The sequence below is a fragment of the Hyposmocoma kahamanoa genome, unplaced genomic scaffold (assembly GCF_003589595.1).
Source record: "Hyposmocoma kahamanoa isolate Upper Pololo Valley unplaced genomic scaffold, ASM358959v1 102, whole genome shotgun sequence".
NCBI classification, from domain to species: domain Eukaryota; kingdom Metazoa; phylum Arthropoda; class Insecta; order Lepidoptera; family Cosmopterigidae; genus Hyposmocoma; species Hyposmocoma kahamanoa.
The window spans coordinates 7,610,755-7,633,042 of NW_020653337.1; the positions used below are offsets into that span (position 1 = coordinate 7,610,755).

General features: G+C 33.4%; 3 protein-coding genes across 7 annotated transcripts in view; 2 read left to right on the plus strand and 1 right to left on the minus strand.

Moving 5' to 3' along the window:
• The first annotated feature begins 271 nt into the window (after positions 1–271).
• On the plus strand, positions 272–7,985 carry LOC113232587 (inactive peptidyl-prolyl cis-trans isomerase shutdown-like). Its single transcript, XM_026467357.1, has 4 exons — positions 272–408; positions 509–812; positions 3,050–3,249; positions 6,439–7,985. The coding sequence occupies exons 1-4, from the start codon at positions 362–364 to the stop codon at positions 7,205–7,207; spliced, it is 1,320 nt and encodes a 439-aa protein (XP_026323142.1). The 5' UTR covers positions 272–361; the 3' UTR covers positions 7,208–7,985.
• Positions 7,986–9,085: 1,100 nt separating this feature from the next.
• Positions 9,086–22,288, minus strand: part of LOC113232600 (protein l(2)37Cc) — a 110,119-nt gene continuing 96,916 nt past the window's right edge. For 2 of the 4 annotated variants that reach the window (XM_026467376.1, XM_026467383.1), the window contains 5 exons: positions 14,980–15,069; positions 14,102–14,263; positions 13,405–13,586; positions 9,830–10,054; positions 9,086–9,512 (listed from right to left, as the gene is read on the minus strand). In XM_026467376.1, the coding sequence (XP_026323161.1) occupies positions 9,345–9,512; positions 9,830–10,054; positions 13,405–13,586; positions 14,102–14,263; positions 14,980–15,067 (825 nt within the window). In that variant the 5' untranslated portion in view covers positions 15,068–15,069 and the 3' untranslated portion in view covers positions 9,086–9,344. Of the gene's footprint in view, positions 9,513–9,829; positions 10,055–13,404; positions 13,587–14,101; positions 14,264–14,979; positions 15,070–17,029; positions 17,138–22,288 lie in introns of those variants that run through there. The other 2 variants (XR_003310641.1, XM_026467369.1) reach the window with 2 other exon arrangements.
• LOC113232631 overlaps positions 19,072–22,288 on the plus strand; it is a 6,350-nt gene continuing 3,133 nt past the window's right edge. For both annotated transcript variants that reach the window (XM_026467412.1, XM_026467404.1), the window contains exons 1-3: positions 19,072–19,235; positions 20,079–20,234; positions 21,393–21,522. In XM_026467412.1, the coding sequence (XP_026323197.1) occupies positions 19,155–19,235; positions 20,079–20,234; positions 21,393–21,522 (367 nt within the window). In that variant the 5' untranslated portion in view covers positions 19,072–19,154. The remainder of the gene's footprint in view (positions 19,236–20,078; positions 20,235–21,392; positions 21,523–22,288) is intronic.

The following is a 22,288-nucleotide window of genomic DNA, read 5'->3' on the forward strand; positions in this document are numbered from 1 at the left end:
GGATAATTCATATTTTAAACTAAAGATTTTACACGGCTCTTACGGAAATACTGAAGACTTGAACTGAAGGATCTTACACTGAAGATTTAAATCGAAACATATGTACTGAAGAAAAAGAGAAACTAATGACTAGGCAGTATGGTCTCTGACCTTTGCCTGTTAATTTCATACGTAAGTTTCTCTCACGTTTCTCTGTCAGTTTGTGCTGTCAGTTTACTTGTTTAAATCACAGACTACTTAGTGAACTATAAATATAAATTAGTTACATTAATTCCACTAAAAGATGTTTGAAAGATATACTATTTGAGTTCTTTTCGTATAATTACCGCGCCTTGATTCTATAAAATAGTTTAACTTTATAATGGCTACTAATCCTAGTCTTGTATTGGAAAACGGTTTGAGCCTGCGGTAAGTGAAGTAACTTTTAGGTTTAGGAAAACAAAATAAAAATGTGAAAAAGGTGAGAAAAGTATATATATATCGTTGGTGAAAATCTAAACTTTTATAGGCAAGTGCTCACGACAGGCTCAGTTTTGCAAATCAACGAGGACTACGAGAATGCGGATTCTAATATGGAATTGGAGACGCCTAAGACAAAGCTTATCGATTTTATTGGGGAACCTGTAATGTCTTTTCAAGAATTGAAAAATAACTTGTATGAAGTAGACCCTGCTGGGCTTGTGAAGAAGAAAATTCTAGAAGAGGGGGGTGGTTTCCCGTTGGATAAAACTAATACAGTTTATATTGCATTTTCGGGATATTGGGAGAAGGAACAGGAGCCTTTCGATATTAGGAAACCTGATAGACCTCTGGTAAGCCTTATTTGTGACCTTGATCCTGCCTAGTCTATCATTTTACCACATTTTCATAGAACTAAATCAAGGAAGTCATGGAGGACTTTAGAATAAAAATTGTTGTATCATTAATTAATAATTAGAATGACCTTATCAGTTCTTAGGTTTTTGCGATTGTGTGTTGTGAGTGTTAGTGTTTCCAGATACGTGATTTAAATCCGGAAAAACAGTTTCAATTCCTAGAATGACCTTGTTCTCCTTTATTAAAAAAATAATATTACTTGTTTAAAATGTAGGCAATTATATTAGACCATGCTTAACTATCAGGGATCGGAATAGGTAGAGTTTTCTTCCCTAAACTTTGAGGAACATAGACAGAAAATGGAGACTGCCTTACGACAATATTTTTTAGGTCCTGGACCTGTTCGGGATTCAGGAAATCACTTTAGTACATTTAAAATTGACATAATTGGGGACAGGCAGGTACTCTACATTTATCTTAACTTTGTGACACAGTGGGTCGGATCAGCAATATTGCGGACATTGGATTTTTTTCACGAAACTTCTCTAAAAAAATGCCAATCGAGAGATCCTATTGTCATAAATAAAAATTGTCATATCACATTTTGCCATAAATTTAATAGTTTAGTAGGAATAAAATAAAATGTGTATTTTTTGTATGGGACCATACTTTTAGTGCCCCATCATTACGAAGTTTTAGTTGATCCAGTTTTGGAATCACTACAGTAATTATCTGACAAATTTTAATTTATATATTAATATATTTATATAAATTACCTGACTAATAACAAAACATCAGTATGAATTCGAAACAAAAGTTTTAATTTCCTACTGAAACAAATAAATACGAAAAACCAACCAATTTAGTTTTATTTCCCTATAAGTGAAGCAAAAGACTTTAATGTAAAACAGTTTTAGTTCGGAACCCTAAAAACTAATTATTTGTTATCAATGTATTCAAAATCCAATAAATAATTCGTGATTTTTAAAATTCCGAGATGAAAACATTGTAATTATCATCCACTCTATGTGTACTCCTTTGAGGTTTAGGTAAATGTACTCAATCTATTCCGATATTACTATTGTTTATATGTCGCACCTTTTTTTATTTTAAAGAAGGCTGGCAAAATGTGTTATGCATGCAGAAGTTTTCTGATTATGACATGAAAATCGACTCAGAAAGTTAAAACGTATACCTAGAATGTCTAGAACACGAAGAGTTGTTGCGATAGTTTTAGGATTCTGCAGGAAAATCCATAAAACAGAATGTTATTACTGATCTTATTAACTCTAATTAAATATATTAAGTAACTGTTTCCAGTTTGGCGGGAAATAGTCTTTTGTAAAATGTATACTTTTAGAAAAAAATGAATGATTTTTTTTTTGTAGGAATCGTAAATATTCTGAAAAATTGGTGTTGCAACAGCTCGTCGCAAAGTTAAGATAAATATAATCTAACCTACCTATCCCCAATAACGTCAACTTTTAATGTACTCAAGTGATTTTCCGAATCTCGAAAATATCCAGGACCCAAAAAAATTCTTGTAAGGCAGTCTCCATTTTCTGTCTATGTTCTTCGAAAAACCCTACCTATTCCAGTCGCTGCTAATTAATGTATAGAATCAATTTATGAGCAATTTTTGCCCATTTTCTGACGCGTATAAGTAGTGAATAGGTAGGCTTGGGCGCGCGTTTAGTGTGCTTATCTATAGAAGATAGGTCTAATAATACGTCTGTAGTGAGTCCAAGACTGGATCAATTAAGTATTGTAACGATGGGGCACTATAGGTATGGTCCCATACAAAAAATACACATTTTATTTTTTTCCCACTGAACTATTACATTTGTGGCAAAATGTAATATAACAATATTCATTTAGGATAATAAGATCCCTCGATTGGCATTTTTTTTAAAGAGGTATCGTGAAAAAAATCCTATATCCTTAATATCGCAGATCCGACCCACTGTGCGTAGCAAAGTTAAGATAAATATAGTGTACCTACCTGTCCCCAATTATGTAAATTTTTTATATTGTTAAGTGATTTCCCGAATCCCGAAAAGGGCTTGGACCTAAAAAATATTGTCGTAAGGAAGTCTCTATTTTCTGTCTATGTTCTTCGTAAAAACTCTACCTATTCCGATCCCTGTTAATTATAAAGTAGATAAGTATATGTAACTTGGTCCTTAAAAGTTGTTGGTTTGTGTCTATTTCTAAAAATTTTTTCCATTTTCAGATAGTAGACCTCAGTGATAGTGGATTATTACCAGGCTTGCAGATTGCAGTTGAGTCTATGCTTGTTGGTGAACTGTCTGTATTCTTGCTATCATATGAACTCATGTATGGAGAATTGGGTATTGTGCCAAGGATCAAACCTAAAGCTGACTGCATTTTCTATGTAAAACTGATTAAAAGCATTATCACTCCTACTGAAGAGTATGTATAAAATTGGTATATTATAATAATACATTTATTTCAAGTATCAATAGACTCATGTGTTAGTTTATACAAAGATGTGCACTTATTCATTGTTTGTAAAAATTAAAATTTAGTTATACATTTGGATGCATGTAGCCCAGCAGTGTCTAATATAGGGGCATTCATCCCCTATGACAAGGAGAGCGGAATTGGGGCTGCTATATAAGAATCCATTTTAGTCATTAATAATATATTAAATAAAAAATATTAAATTACTTATGCTCACATAAAGCTGCATGAGCTATGTAGCTATATAGCATGGATAGGATAGGATATCCTTTATCAGGAAGGCCCAACCAGAGGTTATAAAAACAGTCAGAGCCAGGTAAATCATTCAGTTTTTCAATGTTGTTGGCCTTGACACCGAACTGTAATTAGTGGTGATCCCAATAGATCAGCTGTTGATTGCAGTGATGAGGGGCTACAATGAAGCCACTGTAATAATAATAATTGCCAATGTCGGGGCTCTTCTATTTAACAAATTCAAATTTATGTTTTAGGTCACGGGGAGGCGAGTGCCTAAAATTGACATCCAAAATAATAATAATAGCCACTATTAGCTTGCTGTTGCTAATTTAACTACATACGTGGAAATAATTATTTGAGCAGTGTTTTAATAACCCAGTTAATTAATTATTAATTCGTTTAAAATTTTTATTAAATAAATAAAAAAATAAATAACGCACACACTCAACATAGCCCCGCACTAGGGAAACCCTGTGTCTCAGGTGCCATGGACACACACATAGACAACCACAAATTACACCCAAACTCACGAGAGAAATAAATGTAGGCCATACAAACATTTCTCCCGGCCTGGGAATCGAACCTGGGACCTCTGCGTGGCAGTCCGGCATGGTAACCGTTCGGCCATGGAGGCAGTTAGTCGGTTAAAAGGTTTAAAAGGTTATTGAATTGATATTCAATTATTTTTGTGAAATTACTCCACTAGTTTATTATAAATAATTATTAATCAGTTTCTTGGATAGTATTATTTATCATGTAACAATGAATTGTGATAAATAAAATAAAGAAACCTGCCAAAGTTGACATTTCTTGAATTTCTCTGGCAAAATTAATTTGATATAAAACTTCTTGAATGTCCACTGCAAAAGTCCTAGTTTGAGGATAGCATGCTTTCTAGAAATGATTTAGGGTCGTATTCCAGAACTCGACTCAATGCTCAAACCAGGACTTGAGTATGGTTTCAAGCAGAGTTTTTATTCCAGAACATTACTCAAGTGTAGAATCTGTACTCAGAGTTCACCTGAGTAATGTCAGAGGAAGTGACAGCTTGAGTCTTCATTTTGGACAGTGCTTGAGATTCGTTTCAGTTTTGCTGTTTCTTGAATGGTACACAACTGTAAAATCTTGTCTTGAGCGTTGTCAAAATCGGTATTAACTTGAGCGAGGTCCTGGTTGCGCTTGAGTACATAATGATAGGCGAAAAAATTTCAATTATTTAACTTTGACCAACTAGAATGTTATAATTTGAACTTCTAAGTTAAAATGTAGGTTGTTTCATAAACTAATTATAGATACTAATATTAAGTTGAAGGTTGGTAATTAAAAGTATAAAATAAATTTGCTTAATCCAATTTATTGTCACGGAAATGTGCGAGATTAAAAAAAAACGTAAGAAATGAAACTATTTCTTATGATCTAAATCGCGATTATTGTTTATTTTTCTAATGAACCTAACGATTCGGGCCCTTCACGGATCCCATTTTAATTTATTGCTATTTTCCTTATTATTATAAAACTAAATTGAGTAAAAATTCATATAGTTAAAAGAAAATAAAATATTTTGTAAAAATGTACATGGTGTAAATTGGAATGATGATTGGAAAATTAAAAATAAGGTATTTAAAAAAAACTTTTATAACTGTATTGAATAAAATATAACTTTTTTACTAAAAATTGACCTCAAAAGTTTGCTTATCGGCTTCTTTATTGGGATTACATTTATTTGCCAAGTTTTACTGAAATCGGTTAACGGAAAGTGCGCGATTCATTCCCAAGTTTACCACCCTTAGAGGTGAAATATTTTCTTCAAATTTAAATGAGAACAATACTAAGTTACTCTCTTTCCAACAATAATAATCTTGTAGTAACAAGCTTTGTTTTGTTGATAGGCATATATTGAGACAATAACAACGTTTCTTAAACATTGCACTCGTTTAAGAATTTCCAATAGTATTATCATAGTAATTTAGGAATTATAGCAATCATCGCCAGTGTCAGTTTTTCATATCCCGATCGGTCATCATAACAAGTAATTTTCATTTCCAGTAGTAAATTTCAGCGTAACCTACTTGATTTTAACAATGTTAAAGTTCTTCCTATATGAAAGGAACTTAGGCTAAATAGCCAAGTATTAATAGACAAATACGAATGAAAGAACGAAAATCGCATAGAACCATAGATAATCCCAACTCAAACTTGAGTATAGTTCAGCTGAGTGCTATTCAAGAATAAACAAAATTCTTTTTTTTTATAATCGTATTTTTAATAAGGCCTGCAACACTTGGGTGTCAATGTCGGCCTTGTGATATCAAGGCCGATATTGACACCCCATGTAGATTATATTATTCTCCTATATCGTGTCGCCTCGTAGTGAGAGACAAGACCTCATATGAGTATAGAGTTTTAGCCCTCTTTGTCACAAGACTTGAACCAATGTTTTAGCAATGCTTCGTTGATTGATGATCACGGCGATACTTGAGTCGAGTACTGAAATACGACATTCTAGGCTTTTAGACTTCCTTTTAGTGACATTAATTTAAATATGTTTTGTCACCTAATAAATAGAGCAGTATCTCTATTCTGTAAGTTTTGTTATAAATTGGAAGATATGCATTTGATGGTATATGATCATTATGTAGCTAAAAGACCAATTTCAATTGAGTCTATCTAGGAATATATACATATTGATACAGTACCAAGTACCCCAGAGGTCTACTGAACTCCATACTCCTATGCCTATATCCTGCCTCTCGTCATGAGTTGTCAAGTTCCATGGGAGTGTAAGAATTGGAATGAACTACAGTGATTGACAAATCCCACATTTTTCCCAGTGTTCCAAACAAAAATACTCAGTTACACATTGCAAGATTTATTTCTTATGTCAAATGTTTTTTTTTTCAGAAAGTTAAATTTAGCAGAACCTAACATTTTTCAAAGAGTATATCATGAAGTTAAACTCCTATATGGTTCAGGAGTAACATTGTACAAATCTAAAAGTTACTCTGCAGCTATACAGATATTCAGAAAAGCTATTTACATGTTACATAATTGTAGATTAGCTGATGAGGATGAGGAAATGCTGCAGGAAAAAATGCTCAAGAAATTATACATTAATTTGGCGGTATGTTACAATATAACCAAACAGCCATTGAAGGCCTGTGTTTCTTGCAATGAACTAAATAGGTTAGGTAGTCTATGGAACAATGCCAAAGTGTTACTTCAAAATGCAAAGGCCCTCAGGATGATAGGCCAGTTTGAACCAGCTTTAAAAAAACTTCGAAAAGCTAAAAGTTTATGTCCACATAAAAAAGAAATTGATGCAGAATTTGAACTGTTACAAAGAATGCAGAAAAGCTGTGATAAATCAAAACTACTCATTGAAAGAATAGTGGGACCCTCTAAAGACTTAGTCAGTGAGGATTTCAAGAACGAAGTTGACAATTTAATAAAGAACTTTAAAGAAAATGCTGATTTGTGCAAATTAGTCCTCCCAGGAAATTTGAATTTGGCAGAGACTGAGTATATAAAAGAAGCATGTGTAAGAGAAAATGTATTTTTCAATAAGATTCATAAGGATTTTGCCTTGGACAAAGATGAGGTAAAATCAAGTCAAAGCAAAAGTGATGATTCTCCAGACTATGATATTTATGGAGAGGAAGTGTTTAATTGAGATAGTACGTTATGGTTTGTTGATTATCAATTAGATAAAAAAAATCATATATTTTGCTGTCAGGTTACTTGTATTTTACTGAATACTGTCGATCTTACCTACAGAGTATAAGCATAGTGTATAATAAGAACAAGTAGGCCCTGTTTGGCGCGTATATGCCTACTCTTCGCTCGGAGCGGATAATTTATTATTATTATTCTAGTTGATACCTACAGATTGTAAACATAATTTGAAAAAATTTAGGTGTTCATAGCTGTATTCTCGGGCTATATTGAAATAACCTTTTTAAAATGCAGTAATATGTTTACGTATTTCTATCTTTATCTACACCCATATCATTAACTCTATAATGTGTTCAAAAACCGCAAATTACTGCCAGCATAAAGCTTTTTAACGTTGTCACATTGTTAGAACAAATTTCTTATATTCGATGTTATTATTACATTAAAATTTCGAACATATCTGAAAAACAAAACAGTTTGATTGATCCCTCATTTCTAATATCAGTCGAGATCTTAGAGGATGGAAAAAAATTTCCATAGTCTAAGGTCGAGATGAAGTTATAATCGAAATGAAATGTCAATAGCAAACAATTTCGACAATTTCACGTTTATTTTACTTCATATCGAATTGATATTTATCCTATACATGATATTGTATACTAAATCTATGTTTATATCAAGCAAGGATATGCTAGTTAGGGCCGATTTTAGTTTGTCTATGAATTAAAAATAAAAACTACGGTTGTGTGACACGCGTGAGAAAAGTTTTTATTTGCCACCATTTCGCCAGTCATCACAGAGAGCTTATGCGTGTAGTTATAGCAGTGTATGTAACTGTACATAATTAAGCATTAAAACACTCGTGAAATGTTTTTCGTATAACCCTCGCTCGTATTTCAATGCCTTTCATTAGTTAACAGTCACATAAACTACTATTATACAATCATCGCAGATTAGCATCTTAAATTATGTAGTTTTATTTTTTATAATGCCAAGTGACGGGACGAACAAGTCGTGCACCTCTATCCATCCATAGCAGTTGCAGTGCCACTCAGAGGTTCAAATCGCAAAGATCTTAGGGGCACTGCCACTGTGCCCGTCACCCTGAGACATAAGGTGACAAGTCTAATGTGCGTTTCCTTTAGAGGAAAGGCCATCCCCCGTACTGTCGCATTTAAAATAAAAACACTGTATATTATTTATTTTGAAAGACTATTAGAAAGCAAATGGTGTTACGACGTGCGGCCACAGTAATGGCGCATTTACACTGGGTCATTTTTCGCCATCGGCGGACTGCTTCGTTAAGTCGCCTCGCCGTTTATCCGAGTAGTCTGCCGCTTTCGCTTACTAAGTCCATATCGCAGTGAGACGAGAAATATCTATGGCAAAAAAGAATAACCCTCTCTATCTCGCGCCATCGTGATAGCCCTACTGGTGTAAATGCAACATAACGTGCGGCTGACACAACTTATAAAACCCGTTTAATATAAAGAGTGCTGACAAGAACATTCCAACCATTAACAAAATCTTAGATAAATAAATTTAAAAAGTATAAAATTAATTTTCATGACGTAGATTTAATTGGTCCATTGAAAAAATAAAACAATATAAGGTATGTTAACATAAAACAAGACCTTCAACAAAAGTATAGTTTAATGGATCTCGCGCCATCGTGATAGCTCTACTGGTGTAAATTGCAACATAACGTGCGGCTGACACAACTTATAAAACCCGTTTAATATGTAGAGTGCTGACAAGAACATTCCAACCATTAACAAAATCTTAGATAATTAAATTTAAAAAAGTATAAAATTAATTTTCATGACGTAGATTTAATTGGTCCATTGAAAAAATAAAATAATATAAGGTAGGTTAATATAAAACGACTTTCAACAAAAGTATAGTTTAATGGCGTAATTACAATTTTTCATAAAACTAATAAATGACTACAATACAATCTATCGGCGGAAACAGCAGAAAGTCTCATCAAAATGCAACATTGTTATAATATATGTGTAAGTTAAAATGCAATTTCACAGAGCCAACACCTATTTTAACACTGTAATTAAACCGTATATTCAGTTTATGATTTTTATTATGTAAATTAATTTTGCAGATGCGTACTAAAGGTTTGTTTAGTTTTGCGTGGGAAGGTTTAGCAATACGTTTTGTCCTTGAGGTAGGTAGGTGACGTTGCGAGACTTGGAGAGCTGGTACGCGATGTCTTCGGCTGCCTCGATACGACGCAACTCCACGAGACCTTCACCAGCACTGCCGAATGACTTAGCGAGAAGTACGGCCGCCTGCAATGCAAATACAAATATAATTTTGTAACAATTATTTTTTATTTAAAATATTATGATTGCATAATTCTATAAGGTGGATAGTACCCAATTCTGTGATGTGTATGTTGCTGTTTGCGTGTGTTAAATGTAGCTAAGAAATAATTGAAAGCTAGATCTCTTTTAACAGTAAAAGCTATAGCCTAATTCAGACTTGGCTGCAGTATTTGTTTTAGTAAAATACAAACTGTACAAAGTAACCAGTAACCACAACTATGCCAATACAATGACTCTATAGACCTTACAGTTAACATTATAACGTTGAAGATCAAATTTACCTGCGCGTCACCCTCAGCAGCTATAACAGCAGCCTTTTTCTGCTGTTCAGCCTTTTCTACCAGGAAACGCGCCTTTTCAGCGTCCTGCTGAGCCACTTGCTTTAATTCGACGGCTTGTGTGAACTCCTTGCCGAAGGTCAGATGTGTGATTGAGATGTCATCAAGGATGAGACCGAACTGGCCAGCTCGCTCTGTCAAGCCTTCACTTACTTTTTGTGAGACTACCTGAAATGAGAAATGGATTATAATTTAAAGTTCTTCATTTTTTTTATTTTATTTTCGTACATTTCCTGATATCTGGAACCATAATGTTTTGTCTCAGTTTACTTTCATCAACTATGTTGGTATGAAATAAGTTTATTGCAGACTTTTATGCGTTAATTACTCTTACCAACAAAATTCAAAATAAGTATAATATGAAAAATGCATACCAATAATTTAATAAATTTCTTGAAAAATATCACCTGTTAGACGAAAATCTAAATAGATAGATTTTCGTCTTGCTGACAGAAACGCTCGACTACCCTAGCTAAGAGTACTAGAATGTCTTAGAAATAAACATTATGCCATATGTTTGTTATTGCACATGTCCAGAGATTAGGAGTCTCACATCCAATGTTATGAAACAAGTTACATGAAATGGTCATTCTTGGTAATGCTCTCAATTGGTTAAAAATCATACCTAAAAAATAGACAACAGTATACAACACAGAAGAAAAAAACAATGGAAGTGCCTTAAGCCTCGATTACTATCAGAACCGCTGTCGCCAAAACGTAAACATTCATAATTTGAAAAACTAAGAAATTTTGACATTGGTTATAATAAATTCTGCACTGTTAATATAATTTAAACTTTACTCTGTTGGCATATCGTTGAAAGTTAAATACTATCATTGTTATCTATTGTTACAAGTTATGTTTCGTGATTTTATATTGAAATTTCAATCAATGTGCTGCCGTCTAGTGGCAATGTAATAGTAAAGTTGAACGACGACAAAATCGAGATGTTTCCTTAGTTTTCCAAAAAACGACCGTACTGCGGCGATATAAGGTTTACTTTCGTTTCTTGTAACAAAAAAGTGATTGATTACCCTAAATAGAAAATTGATTAAAATAAAATAAGACTTAATGGAGATGATACGAAACAATACCATAGATAATATTACAAGTGCGTATAATTTTTATGCTCCAAGTAGCGCAATAAAGGTTTTGCGCGAGATTATTGATACGACCATAACGTACAAAGCGAAAATAGTGGACTGAGCTCTAGTATGCAAACTCCACGAATTGGTGGCACACGAGTCACGCAAAGTAAGCACTTCTATTGTATTTATTGTTCTGTGAAAAATAGGAAATCTTCATGATTCAGGTAACTACAAAACATACATTCAAAATGTCAAACTGTCCACTCTGGTGTAGAATGTGTTGTTGACAGAGAAGGATGGCGAAAGCTGCCCCAATAACGACGAAGAGCCGTTCATGGACTTTGCTAGTATAATTTTGCGTTTTTGCTTATGCCTAGTTAATAATATATTTTTGAATTTTTTTAGAAGTCGTGAATAAAAAAATTGTATTTTAGAATAGATGCAACAACACAACGCAATTGATTTAGTTCGACCATAGATTAGGTAACGTTCTTGTAAGTACGTCTCATTTTAAGCATGATTTAATGTTTATCTACCTGAAGTATTGGTTATTTTATAGTACACACATAAAACATTAAAGCTATAAAATACCTAATTAAATAATCAATTAAACAGTAACGACATAAAGCATAAAATAAAACGAGTGACAAAAATGTTTAGACAATATACAGGGTGATTGGTAACTCGATACATTCCTTTTAAGGGGTGAAAGTAGACCTAATTTGAAGCAAATTAAGTCAAGTTATACCCTGTCCGAAAATTAGTAGTTTCGAAGATATTGAAGATTTAAATTTTTCTTTAAAAAATCCCGATCCTCAGCTTTGTTATTTTTTTGAAATTTTATTTCTGTCCGTTTCTGGTTTGTTTTCATTTTATCTAGTAGTTATTGAATTAAAGTTATTGTTTAATAGCAATAGAGTACGAAATAACTGTTAAATTTGCCATAGTGGTTCAAAAATGATGAGAACTACCGAAAAAGAAACAACAATTTATTTATTAAAAGGAGTGCCTTGTAAAAAAATTATATGGAACGATGTGTACAAATTAATTACTTTGTAGTAGATGGCAGCCTAGCTCCATAAAAACAAACATCCATACATTATGTGTAATTCTTAGCGGTAGTTGGGTAATAAATGAAAAGCATGTAATGGCAGCAAAAAATTGTATGTTTCAAGACATTTAGTACAAATTACTCTACTTATTGTTTTGCAACCCTCTCCCGCATCTTTTGTTCTCTATTTGTTTGAGGAAATGCTTTTCACCATCATATCGCACCCCTGGCAAAACTTTCCTCCAAAAAGGATGTCCTCCAATCTCTGGTGTAGTGCCATATTCTTCAGATTGAGAGTGCGATTTCTTTCCGGAAATCTAACTGTGATACATTTTTGCCAGACATCTTCATCAAGATCCAAAAGTTATTTATGGGTACATCTATGAACCACGTGAACATCGGCCACAACCATTTTTTACCACGAATCCCAATCCTGTAATTGTTATACACCAGAGTATTCCGTATAATATAACATTAACCCTGTACCAACACGATTTTTTTACTAGGTAATTTATTGTTCCCTGATACTACTAAAATGGCCAGAAAATACTTTAGCTCATGACATATGATTTTGGGGTCAGGTAGAAAATTGTTTTTTTCCAAGCATGATTTGAGATTTTGCGTCTTTTATTGGAAGGGCCGGAGGTATCCACCGGCTCCAGAGATGTAACTCGAAGCTCGACCGGCGCTCGAACGCGTCGACCTGATAGGGTTTCCACATAGGTAGAGTCCTCGTCTTCATTCGCAGAATGTTGGTCGGTAAATTCTGCCACGTCCGATGGTTCTATGTACACATCTGGAATGTGGATATCTTCACTGTTTCAAGTTGATCAACTACTTCAGCCAAAGTCTAAAGTAAACTCAAACAATAAACTGTAAAATTGTGAAAAAATGTACTTGAACCAGACTAGCGTTGCTAAATGGCAACGGTAATGAAACTGTAATAATATATATATAAAATAATAGTATGTAATTTTGAACAATACTGTTTTTATTTCTCACGCTACTATATGTCAAAGGTGACAAAAATAATATGTTCATAAATTATAACACTTTAACATATTAATAATAAAAGAAAATCTTACTTACATTTCTTGGTGTGCCATTTCTCCGACTTTTCCAACAAAGTTTTAAATACCGACAAAATAATAAAAAAATTAAAGTCAAATTATATTTTTCAAATTCGTAAATGTGCTTGGATACACATTAAAACGAAATAAATAATAAAAGTTGTTGTTTTAAATAATTTATATTTTTTGAATGCTGTGTTGCCATACGGGATGTCGCCATGTGAGGAAGTGACATTTGCTTTTTTAATGTTAGAGCTAGAACTATCATTGAATGTCATTATGTTAAACTTTTACAACTAAATTGCTGACCTCTCTCTGTGTGATAAGTTCTCCAGCGTCAAATTGTGCGACTACAGCCTTTAAGACTTCAGATGTGATAGACGGTAGCACTCTCTCATCATAGTCAACTCCCAGGATTGTGTAGATCTTGGGCAGCTGATCAGGTACCGGTCTGAATAGGATACGGAGTGTGATATTTACATTCTGGAGATCTGGAATATAAGTTTAGTTTTTTATTAACATGAATTTATTATTGATTCAAAATTATTATATATTATTATTATATTAATTATAAAATTAGAATTAGTGATTCAAAAAGATTATAACTTTTGTAAATATTTAATTTTTTATTATGCTTTATGTTAGTCTAGTTTCTCTTTTGTGTGTTGAAATGATACACATGTTATTAGTGAGTCATTGCGGTTTTGTAATTATCTATACTAGCAAATAAATATATGTAAAGCTAAAAAGTCATGACAAGTGAAGAAGTTTCCCTTTAAACTTTGGATTTAACGTCATCTCTGTTCATTTTTATTTATGAAGAAATAGGTACAAAGAAATCTTAAATTTAGGCTTTGATTTGTCTTTACACCGGCACTCAAAAAGGTAGTCAAGTACATAAAAATCAAATATACAGCTTACAATATGCTATGTTGCTCTATTATAGTTCATAATCTAAAATGTAATGGCAAATGTAATCATAAATAAGGCTGTGCATGATACACACCCTTGCTTCCTGTGACAGTGGGGACATTTCTGGGTCGCGATCTTATATCAAACATGATGGGTCTCTGTACCCAGGGTATGAAGAAATGTGTTCCTTCACCAACAACAAGGTTCTTAACGCCAGCAAATCTGTCAAAGATAACTGCTCTGTGACCACCATCAACTGAAAATTAAAGAAACAATATTTTTGTAAGGATTTTTAAAGATTACTATAACCATATTTACTTATAGTTATAGTATAGATAAGTTAGTCTGTCTTTTTTGAAGACGGAGTAAAATGACATTTGTAGGGTTGCCAGTTTTCATAGAATTTTAAATAGTTATGTAGTTGTTATAGATAGATTGCGAAAGATGATAAAATTTTGGCAAAAATGACTGAATTATGAATGTTACGACATTCTAATGATTACTAATTATATTATTGCCTTTGCTTTCCTATTTTGACAGCTGGCTTGCTAGTATTGAGATCAATTTACATTCATATGCGGTTTAACAAGAGTGGCCAGATTTGATTATCTATGTTGAGTTAAAGTGAAAAACTTTTAAATATGTCTCCTCTTTGCACTTTTGACAATTGACAATTCAAATGAACTCGTGCCCAGTAATGGGATGAATAATGTGTTGAGGATATATATCGCATAAGAGTGATCAATATTAAGTCGAAAGTCGACAGAATATTTATCAACTGCAATCACTAACTGCTCGCAAGCGGGCAACACTTTTGCGCAATGAACTGTCATTTTACTCTGTCTTCTTAAATACAGACTATGTAGTGTAGACACTAAATAAAATAAAAAGTTGATAACTGCTAATTCCTTTGAATATGTTGTTACTATAACTTTTAAACAGTTCACTAGTTGTGAAGATTGTAATTGTTACCATTGTATAATGCAGAGTTGACTACACCACCAACAAGAGCGACTCCAAGACCAACCTGCCCAATGCGGTTGAAGAGATGAGCAGCCATTGCTGTAAAGAAAAATTTGAATATGTTCAAGAATTTTTATTTGATTTTGTGTATTCAGATAAGCTATGTATGGTGCAAGCACCTGCAAAAGTCTTGTAAAATAATAGTGATGCCTCATGTATCAGTGTGGCAGAGTTCATATGAACTCACAAAACAAACAATGTACATTTCAAAAATTACCACACCTGGAATGCTTCCATTGCTGCCTCTGTGTGGCCAGAGCCTAAGGGTGTGTGACAAGTATCAATAATGAATGCTATTTTAGCTTTAAAAAGTAAATGTAAATTGATTTTCTAAACTGCTTACTCACATTTTGACATTTCATTATTTTTTAAATACAGTAATGTTTGTATGTTGCCTCGAATAATTTATCCAATCTGATCATCAACTGCTAAATCTGCTTCAAAAATGGACATAGTTAAGCAAACAAGAACCAACCCACACCTCGAGTGAAATTGAGTTATGTATTTAGGTAGAATACCAGATGTGTCCTTTACCCTCTCACAAAAGATCCTGGCAATATATCAAGCCAAAACGGAGAAAATAAAAGTCCTTCAGAGTACCAACCCTAAATAAGTAACTTTTTAATAGCTGAAAAGAACCATCCTGCTTAACTTCATATAATGTATTTTTAAAATATGCTAAATGGATCCATGTCACATGCACTGAAGTACTGTAGATCTTTAGCGTTTTCATTACGAAAACTAGAACATGTTTCTCGTTAATTAAATAAAAAAGATAAATGTTTTCTATTTATTGCTATATAATAGTTTCCCTATATCATTCTCAATGCTACACATAACTCACGTTATTTGTCTTAAATAACTTACCTATTTATTTATCCACACTGTTTTGACAAAAATCTAATTATCTCAAAAGTGACATTTTGTGGGTTGCTTCTAGTTTGCATAACTATGTCCAAATATGTTTCAGATGCACAGATCTAAACACAATGCGATAAATTCATTCAATAAGACTAGACGAAATGAGAATCTAAATTTATCAGTTTTTGTGTCGAAGCTCCTAAAATATGAAAACAGAATTGTATTTTGTTAGAAAGGGATGGAGCATGTTGATTGTTAACCACATTGATAATAATAATATAATAATATCTTTATTTATCTCCATAATACAAAACAAAGTAACAGTATAGTAGAGAACATATTATTACATATGCTTAGAGTAATGTATTGTGGGAAACTGGAGCCCAAACTAAGCAGAGCTTGTTATATGGGTCTCCAGGCACCCAACCCTTAGGATGTCATGTTGGTGGTATAAAATTGATGTTTGAATTATAAAAACAATTCAGACAAATAACCTACGTGAAATGTAATAACATATTTTCTGAATTGTTTCATTACCATTACCCCAACTACACTCTACAAAATCCTTGTATAAGATTTTTCTAGAAGAATAAAGCTGCCAATCTATCTGTGGTCAATGAAGAGAGAATAGTATATTCTTAAGTGAGAATTTAACTCAGTATGAAACTGTGTGTAGAGATAATGAACGATCTTAGCTTAGGCGACCTTGTGAATGGTCATAAAAACATATCACTCTATTGTGACCAACTCTAAAGGTTTAAACATTTTATCTTAAAATAATACTAATATTTACAGCAAATAAATTTTCATAACAAAAACGTAAGGACTTCTTGCATTTGTTACAAAATAAGAAATAACATTATGAGAAACATGTGAAAAGCGGCGAATTGTTACAAAAAATCAGAAGGCGTTGAGTCATATTTTTAGGAAGCCTTTTCCAGAGTTATTTGGCAATTAAATACAGAGTTAAGGTTTATTTGAGTACATTTTGTTAGGTTTAGAAATAAAAATGCTTAGAAAACAGTGGAAATGCAAAAGAACCGCACGATTATATTATCTAACCTAAAAATTGTGACACTCCGTAAGTACAGATGAATTGTACCACAAAATCATTACTATAAAAGAAATTCACGTTTACCTTGTTAATAAAACGTACTGTCACTAAATTTTATCAGTCTTAATTTTATTGTAATTATTGTGTAAGCGGTAAAAAACCCTCACGATCGTGGAGAAAGAGCACAGACTATAAAAAAAAGGTATTTAAATTACGTTCTGTTTCAAGCATAGGGAGCGTAAAAGTCAATGAGTATTTTGTCGTTTTGTTAATTTTAATGTGAAATACTTCCGAAATTTAAAAATTATCTAGTCCTTATGGTAAATTTTTCTCTTTTGCATTTTTAAAATTTTTCAATATATTAATTTTTGGTAATTGTGATTTGCAGAAATACAACTACACGATATGAACTGTGATTTGTTTTTCCGCCTGTTGATTTTTGTATGGCAATCAAAACCGAGTGTAAAAACGCTAAAAGTGGCTAGTGACAGGCGTTAATTTGAAACTATCTACTAAGAACTAAATGTGATCTACGTGTATAGATCACAAAGTTGTAAATTCCAGTGATTAAGCAAACTGACAGTTACTGATTATGCGAGTACTAAGTAGGCAGACAGTCAAATTGCAAAGTTCTTGTGCACACACGACACTATTAGTGAAATCGGCAAACAAACCATTAACTCAGTTAACGGGGAACAGATGGTAATTGAACGAAAAATAAACAAACGTTGAGGGGATAAACGCTGTCTGCTGAGGGTCGTGGTTGGTGGCTCAATTATGTAATAACAAGCCACCCAGTCGCTAATCAGTAGATCATTAACTCGTAAAATGTTGTCTGTAATACAATTTGCATTATTCTTGCATGAAATACATGGGTCATTTTGAGTAATAATTTGTTAATCTTCTTTCACATATTCCTAAAGTCAAAGTAAGTGATTATACAAACCTGAACATATAAGTAATCCGTTGCATATTTATTCTCATAGGGTTAAAGCAACGTTGCATATTTATTCTCAAAGGGTTCGAATACAAAAATAAAGTAATCGTCGAAGAAAAAGTTTTCCCTCGTTTTACAAATTCAAACTTTCAAAAAGGACAAATGTCGTTTAGTAATACCCCATAGACCATATATCTAAATATGGTCTATGAGTATACCAATTTGAATATTGCATAATAGTTTTTGATCAATCAAACATTGTTTCAGCTTTAGGCCATTTAATACTGCTATTTGCTTATAATGCTATTAAATATTAAACTACCTCCGTGGCCGAACGGTTACCATATGTGACTGCCACACAGAGGACCTGGGTTCGATTCCCGGGCCGGGAGAAATATTTGTATGGCCTACATTTATTTCTCTCTTGAGTTTGGGTGTAATTTGTCATTGTCCATGTGTATGTCCATGGCACACGCGCAACAGGGTTTCCCTAGTGCGGGGCTATGAGTGTGTGCGCGTTAAATACTGAAAATTTAAGGTCGCTCGTTTTATATGTCCAGGGGTGTTCAAAGTTTGTCATACTGAGAAAATGATAGAAAGCATGGCTGCTCAGTCATTTAAAGTATATAGGTAGGTAATTTGTTTATGTATACGGGTGATAAGTCGGGTAAATGGCAAGAAGTCAATGTACATCCATGACTCTGTTGGTCTTTATTTTGTTAAGTTTACACTTGGGCAAGGGCAAATGCAGAAAGGTACAGGAATTTGTGCACGTTTACGTAATCTGAACATTAATAACCTTATGCCTTAAAGTTCAAAAGTAGATTAGAGAATCTGGTTGAATATTGTCTGTCAGTAGACGGTGGGTTCTAAAATATTTTCGTGGGGTATTCATGCTTTTATATTACGGGTCGTATTCCAGAATTCTGCTCAATGCTCAAGTCAGGACTTGAGTATGATTTAAAGCACTAGAAATCATATTCAAGTCCTGACTTGAGCATTGAGTAGAGTTCTGGTATATGACCCTAAGTCAACTATTTTTTGTTAAATTTTTAAAGGGCTATTTGTGTAGCAAATTGTCGTAAGACCGCCAGTGTATGGTCATCGCGCTCATCGAACTATATGTTCTAAAGATAACGCTATAAATGACTTAAACAACATTACCAATGTTTGATTACATTTTCGTCCACGCATTCGGCAGAATAACATGATAGTTTGATAGACAAATTAATCGGTCATTGTAAAAAGCTTTTTTAAGTTTAATTTTTAAGTATGAAGGTGTTCGAAGTAAATAGCTGTTGTTTCTGTTGTCCACTTCGATGGGGGATTTTACTATTTGGATATATTAATATGGTAAGAACACCTTTAACAATTGATATGAACTTTCCCTTAACAATATATACTTATTTTTATTTTTATATCCGATATTTAGTTTTATTTTTATCCACCTTTAAGCAGGTAGGTATCGAAACATTAATCAATAACGATTACGTTTTGTGATTCTAAATTCCATTCATCATCCTATTTAAGAGCCAAACTCTTGTCGGTGTTGTTAATTAAATACCTTATTTTTCACTTTTTACCATTGACTTACAAATAAATGGACGACGGGTCTAATACAAAAACCACGAAAAAAATGTCCCAAGTCAACCTATTTAAACGTAGTGACATGTAAAGGAATATGAAAAAGCTAAAACGTTGAATTTAAATTGTAATGTCATCGCAGTACTGTCTAATTTTGCTTGCTTCGCTGTCAGTCGAACAAACGAAGACTAAAGCGTGAATGACGCTCTGTATACGATTTTAGCGCCCTATAAGTTCGGACACTTTTTAGCGCGGACCCGACGTCCATATAATTGTAAGTCAATGCTTTTCATAGACATATTATTAAAAACTACAATTTAAAAATAAGGCATTTAATTAATAACTTTTGTAACTGTAGTGAACAATACAGTGTTTTGCACTAATATTAGACATAATTGGTTGATGACTTTTACCATCTCAGTCAGCCGTGTCTATAGGATCCTTAGGGGATGGAAAAAAATAAAGGAACTCGAAACGTTGTTTTTTTTATACACAACAGGCAGATAACTCCATTCCACCTGATGGTTTCTTTGATAAAACAAAAATGTACGCGATTTAGAGCCGAAAAAATAGTTTCATTTTATATGTGTGTCATAATTAAATCTCTTTCAGGCATTTTCCATGTTGGCCGCTTTCACGCTAGCAGTGGAAATTGAAATACGGGAACGGTCAGGACGGACAGCAGTGGAATTGACCGGGGCATTTCTTTTCGCCATTTTCGGGATGAGCGTCATACTAAGCATTCTTCTCGTGTATGCTACTTATGAGGTATAATGATGCCAATGGGTATTTTTTATTTGTACCTTTTATAAGAACAACTTCAACTTAACGCCAAGATACTCTAGAGTCATCGTGTACATAACCAGAAATAGAAATGTAATAAGGGCCATCCGTCTCTGGCAACTCATCAGGTAAACGGACCTTATATCACTTTTAAATATGAACTCTCGTTTGCGCTGAAATCACAAATTATAAAACTGAAATAGTACAGCGCCAACAACTGACCTGTGTGTACGTCTCCGTATATTCCAAAAATATTCTGTATTTATTGTAATAAAGATAGTATCTCTAACTATGAGGGGATGTTCCATTCAGTGGAGTGGGAAAAACAGTAAAACATCTAATACAAAACAAACGGAATCACATTTCATCGGCAATTAAATATGAAACATATAATTTTGCAATTTTCGTCCATTATAGCAAAGCTCAAGTTAACCTGGTCGATTTGAAGTAAAACAATTGACGACACTCATTCGGGCTGGCCAACCGAAGCGCAGTTGTCACAGTAATTATTTGGCAGAATAGTTTTCAAACAAATTAAATGACATTTTGTCTCTATTTGTGGTTATATATTCGATGTCTAGAGTCAAGTTTTGGAACATGGTGGGCTTATGTAGAGTTGTCCCGTTGCCACGCAGAGGTCCCGGGTTCGATTCCCGGGCCGGGAGAAATATTCGTATGGCCCACATTTATATCTATCGTGGTGTAATTTGTGGTTGTCCATATATGTGTCCATGACATCCGCGACATAGAGTCGCGACATAGAGTCGGGCACACTAGTGCAGGTCTCTTAAAAAAAAAAAACGAATACTTCGTAAATACAATAGTAATCTACTTCTGTATTCCTATCAGCAATACTCATTGACCTTTTTTGCTTAAACTGTTCAATTTTATTGGTCAGTATCAAAATGATAAAAATTAACCTTTATTATCTCAGGTACGGTGCACTTTTGATTGAAAATTAAAGTCGTCTTAAAATATTTGTTTCTAAACGAGAAAGCAGATATTTTGGGATAGTTCGATCTCTATCATTATAAATATTTTTTCTGCTGATATTCATCTATCCAGTGCCATCTCTCCATACGTTTTATTGAAGAGCTAAGATAAACTTAAGTAGACTTTAATTAATAATGTTAAAAATTTCAGAAAGACAGAGTAATGCTGCGTCTATACAACATATATGCAGTGGCAACAGCAATGGCGACGGTCATACCCCTTGCTCTTTTGTTATACATGCATGAATATTTTGCCGCCACTGTTGCTTTCCTCGGTATTGGTGAGTTAATGAATTTAATTACTGACGCAAAGCACACGCAAATAGACGTCACGTTGAAGAGCCTGTTCACATCATACTAGGCTTCTGGTTCAAATTGGGTTCGAAGGACCAAAATGTAAGGTCCTATGAGTGCTGTTAACCCTGTTTTTATAATAACTAAGTGACGGGACGAACAAGTCGTGCGCCTGATGGTAAGCGACACGCCTGTCCATAGCAGTTGCAGTACCACTCAAAAGCTTTAAATCACAACAATTTGAGGGGCAACAATAAGTTAATAAAACTTCTGTTGTGTTGTTGTTCATGTTAATTCTTTGTAGAAAGAAAGTGTTTTGTTGAGTAGAAATGTGTGTGTTCATTTTGAGTGTTTATTTCGTACTAACTTATACAGTTAACACAGGTTATATGTTATGCAAGTAGAAATAGCTTAAAATACATAAATATGTAGAGCGTGCTCGTACATATATGTACATACACGGGCGGTTTGTAGGGTTTATAAGTCCGTGACTTTGAAAAGAAAATTTTTATTTCAAATTATGGTTTATTTTTCTATGTAATCTCCTTTTAACTCTATACACATTAACCAGTGATATGCCAACTTCTTCAACACGTCAAAAAAATATTTTTTGTCAAACTGTTCGTATTTTTTAACAGATTTTCTACTACCTTTAAGGTTTTTCTAGTGTGACGGAAGACAGAACAATGTTTTAATTAAATAGTCCTTTGTTATAATTATTAATACAAAGATCGAACACTCAGAAAAACACTC